The 19,705-nt window shown below is 44.8% G+C and overlaps 2 protein-coding genes across 2 annotated transcripts; both read left to right on the forward strand.

Moving 5' to 3' along the window:
* Positions 1-5,809, forward strand: LOC310856531 (uncharacterized protein; the record flags this gene model as incomplete). Its single annotated transcript, XM_083762003.1, has 12 exons — positions 1-224; positions 422-581; positions 760-909; positions 1,326-1,445; positions 1,534-1,629; positions 1,714-1,848; positions 2,014-2,124; positions 2,212-2,322; positions 2,465-2,589; positions 2,710-3,659; positions 4,905-5,166; positions 5,719-5,809. 12 exons carry the CDS (start codon positions 1-3, stop codon positions 5,807-5,809), a joined length of 2,535 nt encoding a protein of 844 aa, XP_083618129.1.
* A 6,595-nt stretch (positions 5,810-12,404) lies between these two features.
* On the forward strand, positions 12,405-17,705 carry prdm13 (PR domain containing 13; the record flags this gene model as incomplete). Its single annotated transcript, XM_083760500.1, has 4 exons — positions 12,405-12,581; positions 13,999-14,130; positions 14,422-14,542; positions 16,156-17,705. The coding sequence occupies 4 exons, from the start codon at positions 12,405-12,407 to the stop codon at positions 17,703-17,705; spliced, it is 1,980 nt and encodes a 659-aa protein (XP_083616626.1).
* Positions 17,706-19,705: the final 2,000 nt, after the last annotated feature.

Here is a 19,705-nt window from a genome sequence, read left to right on the forward strand (position 1 = left end):
ATGAGCCACAGCCAAGAGAGGATTTCGTCCTACCGCCGTCACTTTGAGGAGTCGGACATCAGCGCATCCTACGAGGTGTCGAGGGTGACCAGCCCTTGCCCCACCAAGAGAGAGCCCCGCCATGCCTCTGCCAACGGCCCGCGTAGCGCTGGGGCCGGCAACATGCGCATGGAGACAGCGGGACGGAGGACGGCCTCTGCTGCACGCAAATCCCGCGGAGCCAGGTAAGCAAAAGGTCAAGCCACAAAGGATGGCCAAATGAATGGCTATAAGGCTTCATAGCTGTGGGACACTCACACACAGTCTGTTTGGCAAGGATCATCATAGTGTATTATAATTCTCATAGTTTGTAATACAGTATTTGAATTATATAATGGATTAAAAAAGTAATTGAGTAATGCTTTCTCACTTGTTATTGCAGTGTTGGTGCAGGAGCAGTGGCATGTGTGGGGTATGATGGACGTCCAGCTATTGATCTGGAAGTGGCTTCCGCAGAGAATCAGGAATTCCTAACCACGCGCACACATGAAAAAAAGGAAATGATTGTGCTCAATGACAGGCTGGCCGTATATATCGAAAAGGTACAATCCCCATCAAAATTAATCAACCATTCTTTTCTAGTTGGACCACCAAACCAACTGAGTGACTGACATTGCCATCCTTAAAAAGAAGGAATATTATTTTCACTACTATGAGAGGTTTGTTCCAGGGACACATGAAGTGTTACAATACAAGTTGTTATCTTTCCCACTGTCACAGGTTCGGTCCCTGGAAGCACAGAACCTAATGTTGGAGGCAGAGATTAATGCCTACAGGAACCGTTTTCAGAAGCCATCAGCTCTCAGCAACATGTACGAGGAACAGCTGAAGGAATTACTGAAAATTGTTGAGCAGATGAAAGTTCAGCGGGTGAGACAGAATTTGTCAAGTCTATTTATATTTGTTATGCACAGTACATTTAAAACGATCAATAGAGCATGAAGATGAATTGTTATAGTTTTCAAGGTTTCTTAACCTGGAAACAGGCTTATTTCTGGCAGGCAAATAATACAGAGGTTCCTGCGTGTGTTAAGATGCAGTGCGGATGTCTTCGAGTTCAGCTAGATTTTATGCACAGAAGTAACTCAATACTCAATACACACACACACACACACACACACACACACACACACACACACACACACACACACACACACACGTGCACACAGACACAGGTCTTAAGCACATGTTTGGAATGCAATAAACTGATCTAGGTTTTACACAAGCTTTACTCATACCTAAAACATCTGATGGATGACACTATTACATGGTTTCTTGGTCCTCAGAATGGCGCCGTTGCTACTAAGGAGGCCATGAATGGTCAACTGGCGGCAATTAAAGTCAAGTATGAAGAGGCACTTGAGCTGAGGCACAGAGCCGAGATGGAAATTGAAGTCTTCCGTCCAGTATGTTACCATTAAATTACTATTTTTGTCAACTAAATTCTTCCCTAACCTCAGTTCACATATCATGACAATGCTGTGCATTTTACAGGATGTTGACAAAGCCACCACTTCCCGCATCGTCCTGGAGAAAAATCTGGAGCATCTGGAGATAGAAATAGAATTTCTGAAAAGGGTCCATCAACAGGTGGGTCACATCTTTAAATAAAGATTGCATCCATACAGACTTTGTTAAAAAGAAATCTGATTGGTTCATCTTTCTTTCTCTCAGGAAATTGATGAATTAATGAAACAGATCTACTCAGCTCACGTCTCGGCAGAGAGTGCATTCGCCTTGCCTGACCTTGCAGGTGCATTGAAACAAATCCAAAGTCAGTATGACGACATTGCAGCCAAAAATCTCCAGGTAAAATAATAACACTGCACAACTTATACTTTTAATGGCCCAGTATGACTAAATTATTATGCTGACCCTGTATAATAATGATGATAAGATTGCAGCATTGCAGCCAACCCAAATGTGTTTTCGATCTTCCAACCAAATACCAAATATCCATTGTATATGTTTTAGGAAATGGATTCGTGGTATGGAGATAAGTTTCAAGACATGACCAGCAAGACATCGAACCAGGTGGATAAAATGCGAAGCGGCAGAGAAGCAATAACAAACGCCAAGAAGGACGTGAGTGTGAAAAGTGATGATGATTGTTATTGTTTATTTCAATTGAATTAAAAAAGGTTAGCCTATTGAAATGTTGCTTTCCTCCAGATCCAAAATAAGGAGCGAGACCTGGATGGCATGACGACTAAAAATGATGGTCTTGAGGCCAAGATACGAGAGGCGCAAGAGAAATATAGGAAGGAACTAGAGGAATTGCAGGTAAAGATATTATCATACCATTTAGTGTAGTTATACTATTCACTATGCTGTTTAATCTTTTAATTTGAACTGCCACACACAGATAGACACACAGACAGAATGGCAGTCTTACAGTCTATTGTCGGTCCTGTTTACATAACAGGCAAAGATTGAAGCCCTGCAGCTCGAGCTAAAGTCCATGAAGGGGAAAATTGCACTGCACCTGCGTGAGTACCAGGACCTTCTGAATATCAAGATGGCTCTAGAGATGGAGATCACAACTTACAGGTGAGGGAACAAGCTGAAGCTATATGCTAGCTTGTGGTGCCATGAACTGGTACATTGGCATTGCTTTATTATGTCAAAAGATGTATTATTTAACATTATTTATCTATTTTTTATTCACAGAACACTGATCGAGGGAGAGGACGTGCGACTTGCTGGCCAGGTGCAAACCATGGCCATTACAAGCGGCGCCGTGTATGGTGGCATGGCCATGGGTATGGGTGGAGGAGGCATGGGTGGTGGCATGGGTATGGGCGGAGGAGGCATGGGTGGTGGCATGGGTATGGGTATGGGCGGAGGAGGCATGGGTGGTGCTGGTGGAATGGGTATGGGTGGTGCTGGTGGAATGGGTATGGGTGGTGCTGGTGGAATGGGTGGAGGAATGGCTACTGGTGGCATCGGAGGCATGGGTGGTCCTGGTGGAATGGGTATGGGTGGAGGAGGCATGGGTGGTCCTGGTGGAATGGGTATGGGTGGAGGAGGCATGGGTGGTCCTGGTGCAATGGGTGGAGGAGGCATGGGTGGTCCTGGTGCAATGGGTGGAGGAGGCATGGGTGGTCCCGGTGCAATGGGTGGAGGAGGCATGGGTGGTCCTGGTGGAATGGCTGGAGGAATGGCTGCTGGTGGCATCGGAGGCATGGCGGGTGCAGGAATGGGTGGGGACGTTGCAGGAGGGACGGGCACCGGAGGACTAGGCAGCTCTCCCGGAGGAGTGGGTGGAATAATGGGTGCTGCCGGTACTGCAGGGATGGGCACTGCCGGGGTGGGAGGTGTAGGAGACATGGGTGGTACAGGAGGAATGGGTGGTGCTGATGGAGTCGGTGCTATGGGTCCTGGTGGTTATGGTGCAGGGATGGGTGCTGGTGGTGCTGGTGGTGCTGGTATGGGTCCCGGTGGTTATGGTGCAGGGATGGGTGCTGGTGGTGCTGGTGGTGCTGGTATGGGTCCCGGTGGTTATGGTGCTGGTATGGGTGCTGGTGGTGCTGGTATGGGTGCTGGTGGTGCCGGTATGGGTGCTGGTGGTGCTGGTATGGGTGCAGGCAGTATGGGTGCTGGTATGATCGGTGCTGATGGTACCGTTATGGGTGCTGGTGGTGCTGGTATGGGTGCTGGTATGATCAGTGCTGATGGTACCGTTATGGGTGCTGGTGTTGGTGGTATAGGTGCTGGCATGATGGGTGCTGATGGTACCAGTATAGGTGCTGGTGGTGCTGGTATGGGTTCTGGTATGATGGGTGCTGATGGTACTGGTATGGGCGTTGATGGTACCGGTATGGGTGCTGGTGGTGTTGGTGGTGGTATGGGTGCTGGTGGTGCCGGTATGGGTGCTGGTATGATGGGCGTTGATGGTACCGGTTTGGGTGCCGGTGGTGTTGGTGGTGGTATGGGTGCTGGTGGTGCCGGTATGGGTGCTGGTATGATGGGCGTTGATGGTACCGGTATGGGTGCTGGTGGTGTTGGTGGTGGTATGGGTGCTGGTGGTGCCGGTATGGGTGCTGGTATGATGGGCGTTGATGGTACCGGTTTGGGTGCCGGTGGTGTTGGTGGTGGTATGGGTGCTGGTGGTGCCGGTATGGGTGCTGGTATGATGGGCGTTGATGGTACCGGTTTGGGTGCTGGTGGTGTTGGTGGTGGTATGGGTGCTGGTGGTGCCGGTATGGGTGCTGGTATGATGGGTGTTGATGGTACCGGTTTGGGTGCTGGTGGTGTTGGTGGTGGTATGGGTGCTGGTGGTGCCGGTATGGGTGCTGGTATGATGGGTGTTGATGGTACCGGTTTGGGTGCTGGTGGTGTTGGTGGTGGTATGGGTGCTGGTGGTGCCGGTATGGGTGCTGATATGATGGGTGTTGATGGTACCGGTATGGGTGCTGATGGTTTAGGTGCAGCTAGGGGTGCTGGAGGTGTAGCTGCAGGTATGGGTGCTCCTTGTGCTGGTATGGCTGCTGATGGTACCTGCATGGGTGCTGGTGGTGTGGGTGCTGATGGTACCGGCATGGGTGCTGGTAGGATGGGTGCTGGTATGGGGGCTGGAGGGGCAGGTGCAGACAGGGTTTCTGGTGATTTTGGTACTACTAAGGGTGTCCAGGTAGGTGGAGGTCTAGGTGGAGCGGGCGGTAGGGGTGGTGATGGTGGCCTAACAGGGTCAGATAGCACATCAGGGACAGGGCCTGGTGGGGTAGGAGGGGTAGGAGGAATGGGAGCCGGCGGCCATGATGGAGCTGGCGGTATGGGCGGTGCAGGCGATGGAGGATATGGCGGTGCGGGTGGTCCTCATGGGGGTTTAGGCTCTGGGGCAGGTGGTCCTCATGGGGGTTTAGGCTCTGGGGCAGCAGGGGCTGCAAGAATGGGTGGTGGTATGGGAGGTGACGTGGGAGCTGGCGCTGCAGGAGGAGTGAAGGGCAAGGGAGGAATGGGCGGAGACGGCTCCACTGTTAGTAGAACTGGCGGGCTGAAGGGTGGCGCTGCAGGGGGAATGGGCATTGGAATTCTGGGATATTCATCTGAAGGATATGACGCCACCCTCGAGGACTATGCGGGACAAGCCGTGGAGTTGACAGAGCGCAGGACGGTCCTCATTAGGTAAGAGCGTGCAGGAATTGTTCTACACAGTTGGTTTTTCAGCAATTTATACATTATAATTATGCACGGTTGGTTTTTCAGCAAATCACTCAATGGGCTATATATGCCCCTTCCCTATACCAATGATACTAATTAAGGCTCTTTTCCATTTAGTGTGCAGTGGTTCTCAAACTTTTTTTTAATTTCAAGGGCCCCTATAACTCTGAGAGTGCACAAATGGAACCAAATGGACCCATTTGGTTCCGTTTGTATACACTCAGAGTTACACACCCGTACCGGGCCATTTGGAACTCATTCAAGGACACTTTGAGACCCACTGGTGTAGCAGAGTGTTTCCAGCGAGCCAAGTAGCCAACATGCACAATAGCAGCAGCAGCGCCCTGCTCTGTTTGACCAGAATGGAACAGAGCCTTCATTAGTATCATCGCCGGTAACACCTGTGAAGGAAGTATATATAGGGAAGTGGCCCAAGTTCTTTCCAAAATGGCGTGCATGCATATATAGCCCATTCAAGTGAAGATATATGAATATAATACCGATATCCCCCTCCAGAACTGTCAAAACTGAAGACGTGATGGAGACGGACCACCAGGAGCAGACCTACATCATCACTGGAGCCGGCGACGAGTCGGACAGTGAATGAAGCGAGAGTGGCCGTGTGACCTTCTCGCACCCTATAAACCCCCACGCCCCCCTTTGAGCTTTGCATTGACCAAAACCCCATGTCTGGGCTCTGGCCTTTGCCCTTTGACCTGGACATGAAGACCATGGATGACCCCTTTCTAGCGAGTCATGCCTTGACCATATAGGCCTGAAATGTGATCTCGAAACTTTTGTGTGCCCTTACACACCCCCTATCCCCTTTTTTTTCTATTAGCTGCAAATAAAGCAATCAGCATTCAATTACCTTGTCTTGTTTGATATCTCATTCATTTTGAACCCTTGCCTTAACCACTTAAGCCCTATTTTATACATTGTCAACTGTGTTGCTCGTTGAAAATAGCATGCTTAAAGCCCACACTAACACTTTTTTTACTATTTCGAATAAGAGTTGAAATGATCTGAAATAGTTTTGAAACTTTCCGCCTATCTGACATGCCCAATCTGTGAGGATGGCAGGTTGACAATGTCGCATAGATTACATTATACGCCAGTGGTTCTCAGACATTTTCATGTCAAGGACACCCACATTGATATGTATAGACTTAGTGCAGACCCTCATTTAAAAGGATTTTGTCCCAGGGACCCCATAAGAGAATATTTTGCTGTTATAATACATTATTATAAGTGGGAGAGAATAATGTCACAATAGTCATTCTTATAAATTCTCTTATTGGCTATATACTTTTTACATGGTGAAATAATAGTGAAATTGAACTGCTTAGCAGCCTGAAAAGGTTGAGAACCGCTGTTGTATAGGGGACCCCCTGGAAGACCCATCCCACTTTGAGAACAAATTTCATGAAAGCCAAAGCAGTAAGCTAAATATATATTTTCACTTGATAAGAGTGAGACATTGTGGGAACAATAGGCTAATGCAGTGGTTCTCAAAACAATATATATATATATCCGTGGACCCCTATTTGAATATATTCTCTGCCAGGGACCCCCATAATAGAAGATTTGTCAAGACGTTTCAATATTTTGGGGGGAAATAACACATCTACAAGCTCCCAACACATCACATTGCAACACATTTGTAAATCAGCTATTTTGAATAGCAAACAAAAGGGGAGGGGGGGGGGGGGGAATATGGCTTAAATCTAAACTGTTCCTCATTTTGCTGCATGGGTCTCTTCAAGGACCTCTGTGGGTCTCCCGACCACACTTTGAGTATACTGGGCTAAAGGAGGTCATGAGGGAAGTGTGTGTGTGTCACCTGGTATATCCTGCCATGCTTGGAGAAGAGAGCCATCAGTCAGATTCTTTCCCACAGTGGAGTGATGGCAGCCGCATTCTGTCCACCTTTTCTTCCTGTTGCTGATCAGCAGGGATTTGATCTCACTGTGCCAGCATGTCCTTCAGGAGAGAAGAAATAATACAAAGAGAGAATACTGCTGGTGCATGACTCATGTTATTGATTAAAAATGTCTATAGGCCTATATGGATGTATTATAATGTAACAATAGGAAATAATCACAAGGTAAGGTATACACATATTTTGATTGACCTTGGTGAGATGTTTGAAGTAGGCATTTAGTTTTTTCATGACTCATATTTCTCATTATAGAGCTAGATAAGCATGTGGTTCTATATCAATAAAATAGCAAACATTTAAATTATCAATGAATTGTCAGCTTCAATTAAACAAATGCACGCACGTGCACGCACGCATGATCCAAATATAAATCATTTAATGAAGGATGTATTTTAAATTATCATTATAGACTATCTCTATAATTTCATATCTGTTCTGTGAACTACAGGGTCATCATCTCCACAAGCACATCCCACCCGAAGACGTATATAGGGACAATTATAGTCGCTTCCCCTTTTTTCCGCTTTGTGCAGAAACGCAACACGGATTATGGATGCATGGCGGCCTGTCAAACGAGCGCTCTAATGAGGGACAAGACATTCTAATCTATTCATTCCGTTTAGCCCCGATTCATATCATGAGATAACACTTTAATACCCTTAGTAATGTGCAGCCAACCAAATTGATCCACGAAAAACATCAATATGATGAGGTGATTTACCAATATAGGCCTAGAATTGTGTAGCCTGCAAATCGGGAGCTGTCCATGGTGCTACTGTCATGTTAATTTTAAAGTGTGGTGATATGATGGGGCCACTGGAAAACAGTGAAAATAGAATAACAAGCTGATAAGAATGATTTGTTTTGTAATTTGTTAAAATTTTATTATATTGTAATTATATAAATACAAATTGGCCATTTGAATTAGCATTTCCGTTAAAACGGTTTACATTAAAAATGTTAAAACCTCTATATTGTGATTTGAAATTACATTACATTACATGTTCTCTAAATTAGCTTAGATTGCTAAATCACCAATAAGCATTGCAATTTGGGGAAATAAATTACAATTGTGGTATTTGAATTGAGCTCTTTTGGGTTCTTGATTATTTATTTATTTTTATTCTGCCCAAGGATATTGTCCAACAATTCAGACCTTTTTGTTTGCACTATATATACAAGATCAGTTAAATCAAACTGACAAAACAAATGCAAAGGGCATACTAATTGCTTCCACTCAAAAAGAAAAGATCAGACTCAAAAGAAGGCAGAATCATATACAACTAAATAAATAGCAGGTCCTTTTCAAGCATAGGCCAATGTTTTCTAGTCAAGGTTACAGCTGTTTATATTTCATTGGCGTGGGTTGTTTAGGCGAAACAAGTTGCATTGCCACTTAGGTCAGTAACCCTCGCTCCGTAAGAAAATGCTGGTTAAAATACTATAAGGAACGTTTCCCATATTCAACGTGGAGGGCAAAAGTTTTGACTTCTTTGAAACCTGTGACTTTCTGTCACGTTCTGCATATGCTTTAAGTGCCTAAATCCCAATTAGGGTCGGCTGACACGCTGCTCTATTCATGGCGAGCCCCCTTGCATACATTTGCCTAGGAATGAACTTCACAAATAGACCTCACGCTAAATGCGCTCGACAGCAGAGAGAATCGCGTGGAGTGACAGTTTCTTTCTGAGGCGGTCGAGTGAGAAAAGGTATGAATTTATAAGGTACACCGAAACATATCAATTCACACGACGTTACACGCCATTATCCGCGTCTTCTCAACCGAAACAAGTGAGCTGAAGTTAGGGAAATCTCTCTGAAAAGCCCGTCGCAAACTTTGTAGGGACTTTGAATACCAAAATGGGGCAGCCCACTTCACCCTCCCCTCTTTCTTTTTTAAAGAAAGCATTGAAAATAAGAGCACGCATGAACAGCAGTGAATCGGTTGCCATTTATTTGGCTGCTCTCTAATGCGATTTTGAATATTAGTCTGGGTTAAAATCCCAATCATGTCATCTGGTTGGAGTCCCATACAAGCATAATTACTATTCAAACGCGCCAGTAATGTCCCACCCGCACCAACACAGCTGGTTGGCCTTTTGTGAAGCCCGCATCTCCCATAAGCTTTTAGGAAGAAAAAAATACACGGGGTTCCGCCTAAAATAGGCCAATGCAAAATTACGAATTAGATATAGAAAAATAAAATGTTCAGTTTGTTGGCAGTATATATGCTATAGGTCTATTTATTATTATTATTATTTAGATTTAGATTTTCGCCCGCAGAAGATAAGGCTATATATTTCTATGTATTTTTGTTCAATATGACCAGTGTGTGTCGAGTGCACCTGCAGCATGCTGATGTTGACACTTATAAAACGTGGGAATCTTCAACAATTGGACCATACTGCCGCGGTGCATGGGACAATGATTGGATTAAGGGCCCTTTCAACAAAAAAAGATACAAACAACGTTTTATGGGTCGACATAAAAAATGTGTTTTCTTTCTAAGCTCGGAGGGGTTTTAAATGGCAGCCCTATTGAAGCCGGTCCAGGAGAGGTGGTGGTGGACCCCTTGGCTCGCCAAAGTAGTTTGCGAGCATGAATGGAGATCCCTGGTGGGAGCATTACTCCTTGTATTTACCACGTTGCTTTGCAGGCAGGTTGTTCCTCTATATTCATGGCTCATTAATGGCCAACCAGTTAAATCAGAGCCCCGTATATATCGCTGGACGGTCAAATCCAAGCGCTGGCAACTTCCAGTCTTCCAGGGACAACGGTATAAAAGGCCAGCTCCCATAAAAACGTCCCCAACCGCTCAAGCTCCGATTTCTTCAAAGAAAGGGTCGTTATTTAAGTTCATTAAAGAGACGGGGAGTTCATTTAAGAGAATAGGAACTTGTGGAATGCCGTGATTGACTCCGCAATATTGTTCCCGAATAAGGATCCGACCATGTAATTAATGTGTCTTTGAAAAGGAGAGGGACAATGCCGCCGGTCAAGCCATTTAATTTCATTTAATTTTCCATCCCATTTGCTTCGAACAGTGCTTTCACTTTGACACCCATCCTTTGACTGTTTCGCCGTGCTTCAGTGCGCGCATTGGAGCGGGATTCACCCTTCTACTTTTAGAGCCATCGCAAACAGAAAGGAAATGTCTCCCTTTTCCCCTCCTCGAATAATTAATTTCACTTATGGTAACTGTATAGGACTTTCAGCAGCCCCACATTATAGGATGCGGGAGAATCGCGGCCCGGCCACTGTGAGAGAGGGTTTGTGCAGGCCCATGGACCCGTTCATCCCGAGTGGATGGGAACCAGCCACGAATGGGCAACACGTTAATAAATAACCATCCGCACAGCCGGCGATAACATGCGCCTATTGATGAAATTGTTCGCGTGTCGTTCACGCTCTTTTGACTTGTGAAGCGGAGAGGAGAGAAGCCCCAGAGAATGAAGCAGTGGGATGCCTTTACGAGAGAGAGAGAGAGAGAGAGAGAGAGAGAGAGAGAGAGAGAGAGAGAGAGAGAGAGAGAGAGAGAGAGAGAGAGAGAGAGAGAGAGAGAGAGAGAGAGAGAGAGAGAGAGAGAGAGAGAGAGAGAGAGAGAGAGAGAGAGAGAGAGAGAGAGAGAGAGAGAGAGAGAGAGAGAAACAATCTTTTTCTTGCTCCATTGCTGCCCAGTGTCATCGAGTGGAAGGGGCAGAGGTTAGAAAGACACGTTCATGGCCTGAATTTATCGCCCACAGCTTCTTGTTCTCCGCGAGGCTTCCACGCCACATGATCAAAGGGGTCAAACACAGGTTTAAAACCTGCGGGCCACAAAGCGACTGTCACTGGCACTGTCACCCCCTTTTAAGCTTTCTGTGACAATAAGACACAAACCACCATCACCGGCGATGGTGGCATCATGCATTGTCCATAATGGAATGCCATTTAAATATGGAATGATTTATTTGTTTTTTGTTTATCCACTGATGAGCAATACTTCGGAGATAGCAGCTATTCGATATCCTTCAGGCAGGCACATAAGGCATACGTATAATAACTTTATAGGCCTATACCGCCTATATACATTGTGTTTTGAAAAATATTTAGAATCCATATTGCACCATGCCTATATAAGCTATATCAGAGAAGATTGATTTATATCACTTCATTCAAGTTGCCATATTCTAACCGTTCTGACAACAAATTAAAAAGGTATTCATATAGAAATGTATTTAATTGTGGGTGTAAATTAATCTAATCTATTTATTAATAGGCCTATTAATTAATAGGCCTATTGTGGATTTTGCATAAATACATTTTTAAAAGAATTATTTTTCTTGAACTTCTATATAAAAAAATATATTCAGTGGAGACGACGATAAATGACATAAAGTGTGTGTATATGAAATATTAAAGACGGTGGTGGTTAGCTGTTTTTCCGCCTGGTCGTTCTCCCGTTGAGTACCTGCCTGATCTCAACCCGGCACACGCCGAGAGTCAATAGAAGTTAACAAGTCCTCTAAACATTCCTGCCGCCTTTGTCCGAGGACGAACACAAAAGGAGGAGAATAAAAGTGCTTTGAAGTATATAAAACCAAAAGAGGGCCAGCCAAGTAGATTTAAAGTAGTCACTGATTTCCAAAAACAGGTTTGAAAGGGAAGAATGAAAAGGGGGAGAATTTATGGATAAATTATACAGTGGATTTGTCAGTTAAAATATCGGAACTGTCTAGCGGTTAGTAGCGGACAAAGCCACATGCTGAGGATTAATGGTTGCTCCAGACCTTTGATTCTGCACTCTCTTTTCTCTGCCCTTGACAAATTGGATTTTGGGGATGGGAAGGTCGCCTGGCCTATTGTCTCTTGACCGTTTTGGTGCAATTCATTATGTGCTAGGGGTGAGGGAAAGTCTCCATGTGACCAACCCCGGCCCGTTTTCTCTCCCACACAGCTGCTGGGAGAGTCAAAATCTCCCACACACACACACACACACACACACACACACACACACACACACACATAAGCCTATACTGCACACACACTGTCACCACAAATCCCCCCCCCCCCCTCCCCTGCTCGTCCTTGCGCGTTAATGTGTCGAGGGATACCTTGCTCCCCGCTCCGTTAGAAAAGCAGGACCACATACGCCACCGCGTCACTTTGCGGGCGGAGATCGGCCTGTCCTCGTCTCTCCTCCTCTGCCTCTCTCCCTCTCTCTCTCTCTCTCTCTCTCTCTCTCTCTACTTGTCTCAATCAGTCACTGGCTGTGGTCTTCATGGTTCTCATCTCAGCACACGCAGCGCCAGCCATGCAAGCCACACGGGCGTCCACTATCAGTGTGTTTGCAGACTGCAGCATCTCGGCTGGGCTCCGGATAGGACCGGTGCCGGGCATCTTCAAACTAGGGAAGTACGTGTCGGACCGTAAAGAAGTTGTTGGACCCAAGAAAAAGGTACAGAATTAAAAACTTTTTTTTTCTCTCTCTCTCTCCTTCTCTCTCTCTCTCTCTCTCTCTCTCTCTCTCTCTCCAATTCAATTGCTATCCAAGTGAATTTACATTCAGTCCAAGTGGAATGACGTGCATTTAATAATGAATGATATATCATATTTAGCCTATTATTAATGCAATCAAAAGTCATGTTTAAATTGAATTGTTCGATGACTTTATGAGCGTAACAGCACATAATTGCTGAAATGATTACAAGAGATGCCTATATAGGCCTATATGAAAAATAAATTCCACGTATCAAAATAATAAATAAACTATTGTTTTGATATTCTTTCAATAATAATAATAATAATAATAATAAACCAAGTAAAAGGAACGAACTGAATATAGACATTTTTCTACATTTTACAACAGAGCTGTCATTGCCCATTGGACCTTTGGTTATTAATTGGTTTGTGCTGTCAAGTCGGAAATAATTGAGTTCTATTAGTGTGGCTGACTGTCAAGTCTGTGTTTCTACTTAACCGGCCTAATGGGCGACCTGGGACGTTGTGTGGGATTTCATGCCCTCACCCGCCTCACATTTCACACAGGCTACGGGGCTAGTTATTCCAATGAGCCATTTAATTTTAATGTGATCCGGCCATCGAAAGATGGCCCATCCAGCATGGACCATATATATATAGCCCCAAGCGAAGGAAATTGAGAAATAGTCTAAAAAGCATTCTGAATCAAACCAAATTTATATTGCAACATGTTGCAATATAATATAGTAACATATATAATATATTCAGCATGATTTTTTTTAAGTATACATATTTTTTTAGGCCAGCATCACACTTAACAAAACTGAATGTATAGGATGCGAACATTTTCAACCTATAACTAACATCATAAATACACCCCTCTTATTGTTAAAGCTGTCAGCGATTTGTGATTGATGCGTCTAAATGCATGGCCCCGGGCTATATCGTGATCATCAGGTGCATTTTCTGTGTCAAATGTCACGCTTCAATCTTTAATTTGCTTGAACAGTTTAGAAACGCTTTGACACTCCTCAAATTCGTTTCCCATATCAACTCAATTAGGCCCGTATATGTCATTCTCCTTAGTGGCTATATACATTATAACAGCGGCCCAACAGAGCGGATAAAGACGCATTAAACGGGGTTTGGTTATGGGCACACCTCCAGGTATTGTTGGAACGAACGATGTAAATTTGAAAATAATTACGGTGTATAGCTATAGTCAACTTTTTTTTAAATTTTATTCATAAGGGCATATATACGCAGAGCGAGAACTAAATCATTGTGGAATATATTTTGTTGAACTATATAGGCCAAAAATGTTTCATTCTAAAATGTTATCTGGTGGTGGGATGTCTGTTTAATTTCTCCAATGTATTGTGTGTCCCTTATAGATTCGTTTGATCAGGGGAGAATTCGTGGATGAATCGGGTTGTCCTGTCCCAGACTGGATTGGGTTCATACGTGCCGCCAGGAACAGCCAAGAACAAAACCTGGAAGCGGTCTCGGATTTACCTGGTGGACAGGTGTGTTTTCTGACTTTCTGTGAAATTGTGCACATTTTAGGTAAATGGTCTAAAACTTGTCTGCAGTGGTTCCAAAACTGGGAACCAACTGAAACGTATATATAGTTCAAGATCCAGATTATTAGATTTATTTTATTTGTGAAATACTTTTGGAATTCACTGAATTGATTAAACAAAGTTGGGATTTCATTTTTTTTTTTTTTAATCTTTTCGATCTAAGACAAAAAGAGGGATATTTAGCCATGCTGTTTGTTTGGGGGAAACTGCTAAACTCCATCTTCCACCATACAGATTTTCTACCGTGTGCTCAGAGAGATTCCTGCCGGAGAAGAGCTGAGTGTGTGGTATTCCAACACGCTAGCCCAATGGTACGACATCCCAACCACGGCTACTCCAACGCACGACGAGAAAGGTAAATATAGGACTACAAATATATGCATCTAATTTAGGCTAATCTATCCTGATCAATCTTAATAGCATGGCTTTTTAGTTTTAATGTTGCATGGCTGCTGCAGTGCAAAGCATGGAATGATGGAACACATGTTGATATACTGAGAGGTTCATCGGTTTAACTTTAAGTGACTGTCAATAACGTCATCATGTCAATCAATTGGCCTGCTACATTTTCCCATGTATGCAGGCTGCACTTTTCAATTCACAAATCAAAACTTAAAAAAAGATATTATGATAAATATATAAATGACATGGTAAATTAAATTAAATTAAATGAATTCGTTTATAGCTATAACAGACCTGCAGCTTTATAGGCTATGAACATTCGCTATGCATATTGCAGTGTATTAGTTGATGGGCGCCTGTTATTATATAAAACAAACGTGATTTCGTTTTATCATTTATTTTTTACCATTATTAAATTGATGAATTTGTCAAGTTATACATACCCGATGATGATAGGGTAAACATTTCGTTGAGGCCGACTATGCAGGGATTAATCTTTTCAAGTATTAATTTTCTTGCCATCAGACTAATCCGGTTACTTGGTTTCTAAAGATTATTATCAACGCAAATCTTTCAGGGGGGCTGCTCAGATGCATTATAGGTTACTGTTTATACGAACCTGGTAAGCCATGTAAATACTTTAGGGACATATAGGCCTATAGACTATATACAGGCCTGACCCTCATATTAATCAAAATGATAAGTGTGTTGAACTAATTAATTACAGTGGACGAAACATGGATTAAAAACCAGCAATTAAAAGCGGAGATTGATGTGTCTCAATGACCATCGAAGTAGCGGATGGTTATATTCAGTTGCGGCAGAGAGAGAGACAGAGGGGTTAACACATGTCATCGCATCATTAATATTCATGTATTCAAAAGCAAATAAATTCAAACAAGGTGCTTCACGGTAAATTAGCTGGGAGCGGAAGGTATTGTTGCCTAATGAAAGCTAACTTTTATGTGGGGTGTATATTGCCCTGATTTGCGACGAATCCACTGTGCGCGCCGCTCCGCGGCCAAACACACCGTGCGCTCCTTGACATACGCTTCCCCATTATTTGGCGTCAACAGATGGGCAAGCGCCATTGTTTCTGGCGACTTGCGATTTCAAGGCACAGCTGCCGTCACTTCCACGGAAAAGAGAGTCTCCCATATTCAATGCATTGGTTTCCGAGCGCCAGATTGGAGAGGGCGTTTGCTCTTTTGATGTGGATAATATGCAATGAATGGCCCGTATGCGCATTACAAAATCATTAGCCCGCACATCTATATTAACCAGCTCAACTGGTGTCGTTTATATGGGTCTTGATGGAGATTTAAAAGGTTCTAAAGGTTTATATTAACTGCTATTTTGTATGATCATATACAAACATTAAGACATGGGTGATGACAGCCAATTTAGATTTGTGAACATCCATATATGCATGCCACCTTTACGCATGCATGCATGCAACTTGTGTTGTGCGTATTGGGGTAAAATGAAAAACATTAAAGTATATATATAATATAAATGTGTTATTATCATCATTATTCTAACACATGTTTTCGGTTCCTTCTCCAGGTGAGGAGCGTTACATCTGCTGGTACTGCTGGAGAATATTCAAGTACCCAAACACACTGAAGGCCCACGTTCACTTCCACTGCGCTCTAAGCAACGGCCGGGGCTTCGTGAACAGTGAGCAGGCGAGAGGCTCGGAGAACTTCAGCAGGTCGCCGAAATCCGGCGACATCCCCAACACCTCGACCTCTCCGAGGAGCGGCCAAAACAACTCCATCTCAGACTCTGGCAGGCGGCTCGCGGTGTCGTCTTCGTCGCCTTTTGTTAATAGCCATAAAGTGGTCGGTCTGTCAAAGAAAAGCAGCTCCTCCGAGGAACAGGACAGAGCGCTAGACATGAGCGTTACCTCGGCGAGGAACCATGCAGGCCACCTTCTCGGCCTTCATGGCGCTGCGTCCTCGGTGCTCAGCAACATGGGCTTCCATCCAGGCGTCCGCTCTGCATTCAAGCCGATGGGCATCATCTCCAAGGTCCCGGTGGTGGCGGCCGAGCCTTCCAGAGACGAGCCCAGCGGGAATAAGCACAACGGACTGGGGTTCAGCAGCAAACTCATTGTTGGGAACATGAAAACACCAACGCGCCCGCTGAACGACTCTCTGGACCCTGCCAAGTGCGTGCACCCGATGGAGCCCTCGTCTCCGGCGGTGCCGTGCGGGGCAAACGCCATGCGGGGCTTCCCGTTGCTCCCGCACATCGAGGAGAGCTCGGCCTTCAAGCACGTGGAGAGTCGGATGCACTCCGGCGTGGTGTCCCCGTCCCGCTACGCCCACATGCCCTCCGGACTCCACTTCGAGAGGTTCTCTCTGCCCCCGTTCGACGGGGTCAAGCCCTACGGAGGCGACTGCAACATCCCCCTCATGCCGTTCACCGTCTACAACGGGGAGCTCCTCTACAGCCCCCCTTATTATCCGCTCAAATTCCACTTCAGCAACCTCCTGAAGTACCCCGAGTCGATGTCCTACTTCGGCGCGTCGCCGTCTCTGGGCCAGGACCTGGGCTCCATCACGAACATCGACAGGGAGATCGCGATGCACACGCAGCAGCTCTCCGAGATAGCCGTGGAAAAGAACCGGGCCAGGCTCGACTCCATGCCTCCCGTCAGCAACAGCAACAACAACCACCACCACACGGCGGGCTCCGGCAAGCCCAAGAAGGGCCACCTGTGTCTGTACTGCGGCAAGCTGTACTCGAGAAAGTACGGCCTCAAGATCCACATGAGGACTCACACCGGCTACAAGCCGCTGAAGTGCAAGGTGTGCTTCCGGCCGTTCGGCGACCCGAGCAACCTGAACAAGCACATCCGGCTGCACGCGGAGGGCAACACGCCCTACAGGTGCGAGTTCTGCGGCAAGGTGCTGGTGCGCAGGAGGGACCTGGAGCGCCACGTCAAGTCCAGGCACCCGGGGCAGACTGTCAAAAAGGCCGGCGACGACATGATGAAGCACGGGGACATGTTCGAGGACAACGAGCACAAGAGTGACAATGACAGCGACGTGGACGTGTGCTTCACGGACGACCAGAGTGATCAAGAATCGGGCAAAAACAATGATTGAGATTGAGATAGTCTACCGCAGCCTGCAGATATAGTTATAAGGGCCTATGCACAGCACAACCCATGATAAATAGCATACCCACACCCATGCAGGCCATGTTCACTGTTTATGTCTCGGAATCTCCCACCCCCCCCCCCCCCAAACTGATATGCACATTGCAGGCCTATTTTTAGTTTGTTTTGTTTTTGGCCTGAATTCATTCCAACGGGTTAATATGATTTAATTACCTGTCATGCCAATGGTTATATAGAGACTGCCTACATTGCATTTGTTTCCAATTTGTCCCCAGTTGCACTTTAAAACAGCATCAACATCATTGACTTTCCTCAGTCCAGCTCAGTTGAATATTGGCGTGATAGAATTCATAAACTGTTTTCATTGATACTGTACAAGCCTGCATTGAATAACGTTGTACTTAAATTTGCACTTTCTTGTCGATGCACGCTGTTCTTAAAGAAGCAGCGGCACACAATTATTTAAATACTTTTAGAAAATGTACTTATACATTTTGATATGTCAATTAAGGTTCGGTGGAGTGTCGTATACGTTTGTGTATACCCCTATACCCATATAAGTGATAGACTATTGTACATTGACATTATTGTCCTCCTGTTCATTGAGTCGTTCCTTTTTAAATAAATCTAATTTAAAATATCAAAGCGTTGTTTTGCATGTGATGCCCGAAAGACCTGCTGCAGTGATAAACGAAAATAAATTAATAACACCTGTTAAGACACCACCACAAAACCATTGCCACCCCAATTCTCAATTGTTTTCTAATCTAGACAATAGACATTCTAATAAGTTTGTTTTATAAAGTTGTATTTGAGCTAAATTGTTGTGGAGGCTAAAGCACACGAAGATGGTGGTTTATAGGAGCACCTCTTGCCATTAAGAAATTGCAATGCTATAGTCACTGATCTCTGCTGAGTCGCAGGCTTTTAATTTATTAAAAATAATTACACATCATTTCATAATATAAATATAATTTGGTATAATTTGACCATTTTAAACTTAAAACAAATCTATATGATCTTAATTTTAATTCGTTTAACTATATGCTATATAAACTATAATTGGCGGAGACCAATATTGGAAAATGGTCACAGGAAAAAATGGAGAGACTGAATAAAGGACTAGTTGCACTGGAAAGTGTATTTGGATGGCTGGTGCAAGGAGAAGTCACCACGCTAAATATCATAACTGAAGTTGTGGACATTGAAGTGACGCACATCAGTCATCAGCGTCGGAGAGGACTGTCAGAACAGTTACGCAACTTTTGGGAAATTGAATCCCTTGGAATCCACATGAAAGAAATGCATTCTGAGAAGGAATATCCCAAGCCGTGCATATCCAGCTAAACCATATCCACGGCTTCCCAAACCGTGCATGCCTAATCCCACTAAATGTATAGACTTTATGTTGTGCCCCATGCTGCATAACCAACCCGGTCTCACCGAAAGACGGCGAAATGCCACGGATTGGCACACTGCAAATGCGTGCATATGACACTAGATTGTATATACAATCCGTGTTTATTTCCTCCCCGTTCACCCGGCCGTGGCCCGTGCATAATCAACTATTTTGACTATATCTATATGTATTTGATGTATGTGTAAATCACTCTGGAAGCTAAATGCTATAATAGTTCAGCCATTGTGCTTTTAATGTCACGGGACAGCCTCGTGACGTCACTGACGAGCAACGTATAGTGAACGGGGAGGAAATAAAGTAGGCTACATACGGATTGTCGGGGAATTTAGTGTCATATGCACGCATTTGCAGTGCGCCAATCAGTGGCATTTCGCCGTCTTTGGGCATAACAGATTGAGCATGTTAATCTGAGTCCCGTCAGAGGTTGATTCACTATCTCAGAATCAAGAAGAGATGTGGCTGCATGAGTCTGTTTCTGACAGTCAGATAAGAATAAGCAAAAACCAACAGCATGCTCATTTATTGCAATTATGACTAAACTGCGTGTGAGATTTAAGGTTTAATTC

The sequence above is a fragment of the Protomyctophum parallelum genome (assembly GCF_964188405.1).
Source record: "Protomyctophum parallelum genome assembly, chromosome: 3".
NCBI lineage: Eukaryota > Metazoa > Chordata > Actinopteri > Myctophiformes > Myctophidae > Protomyctophum > Protomyctophum parallelum.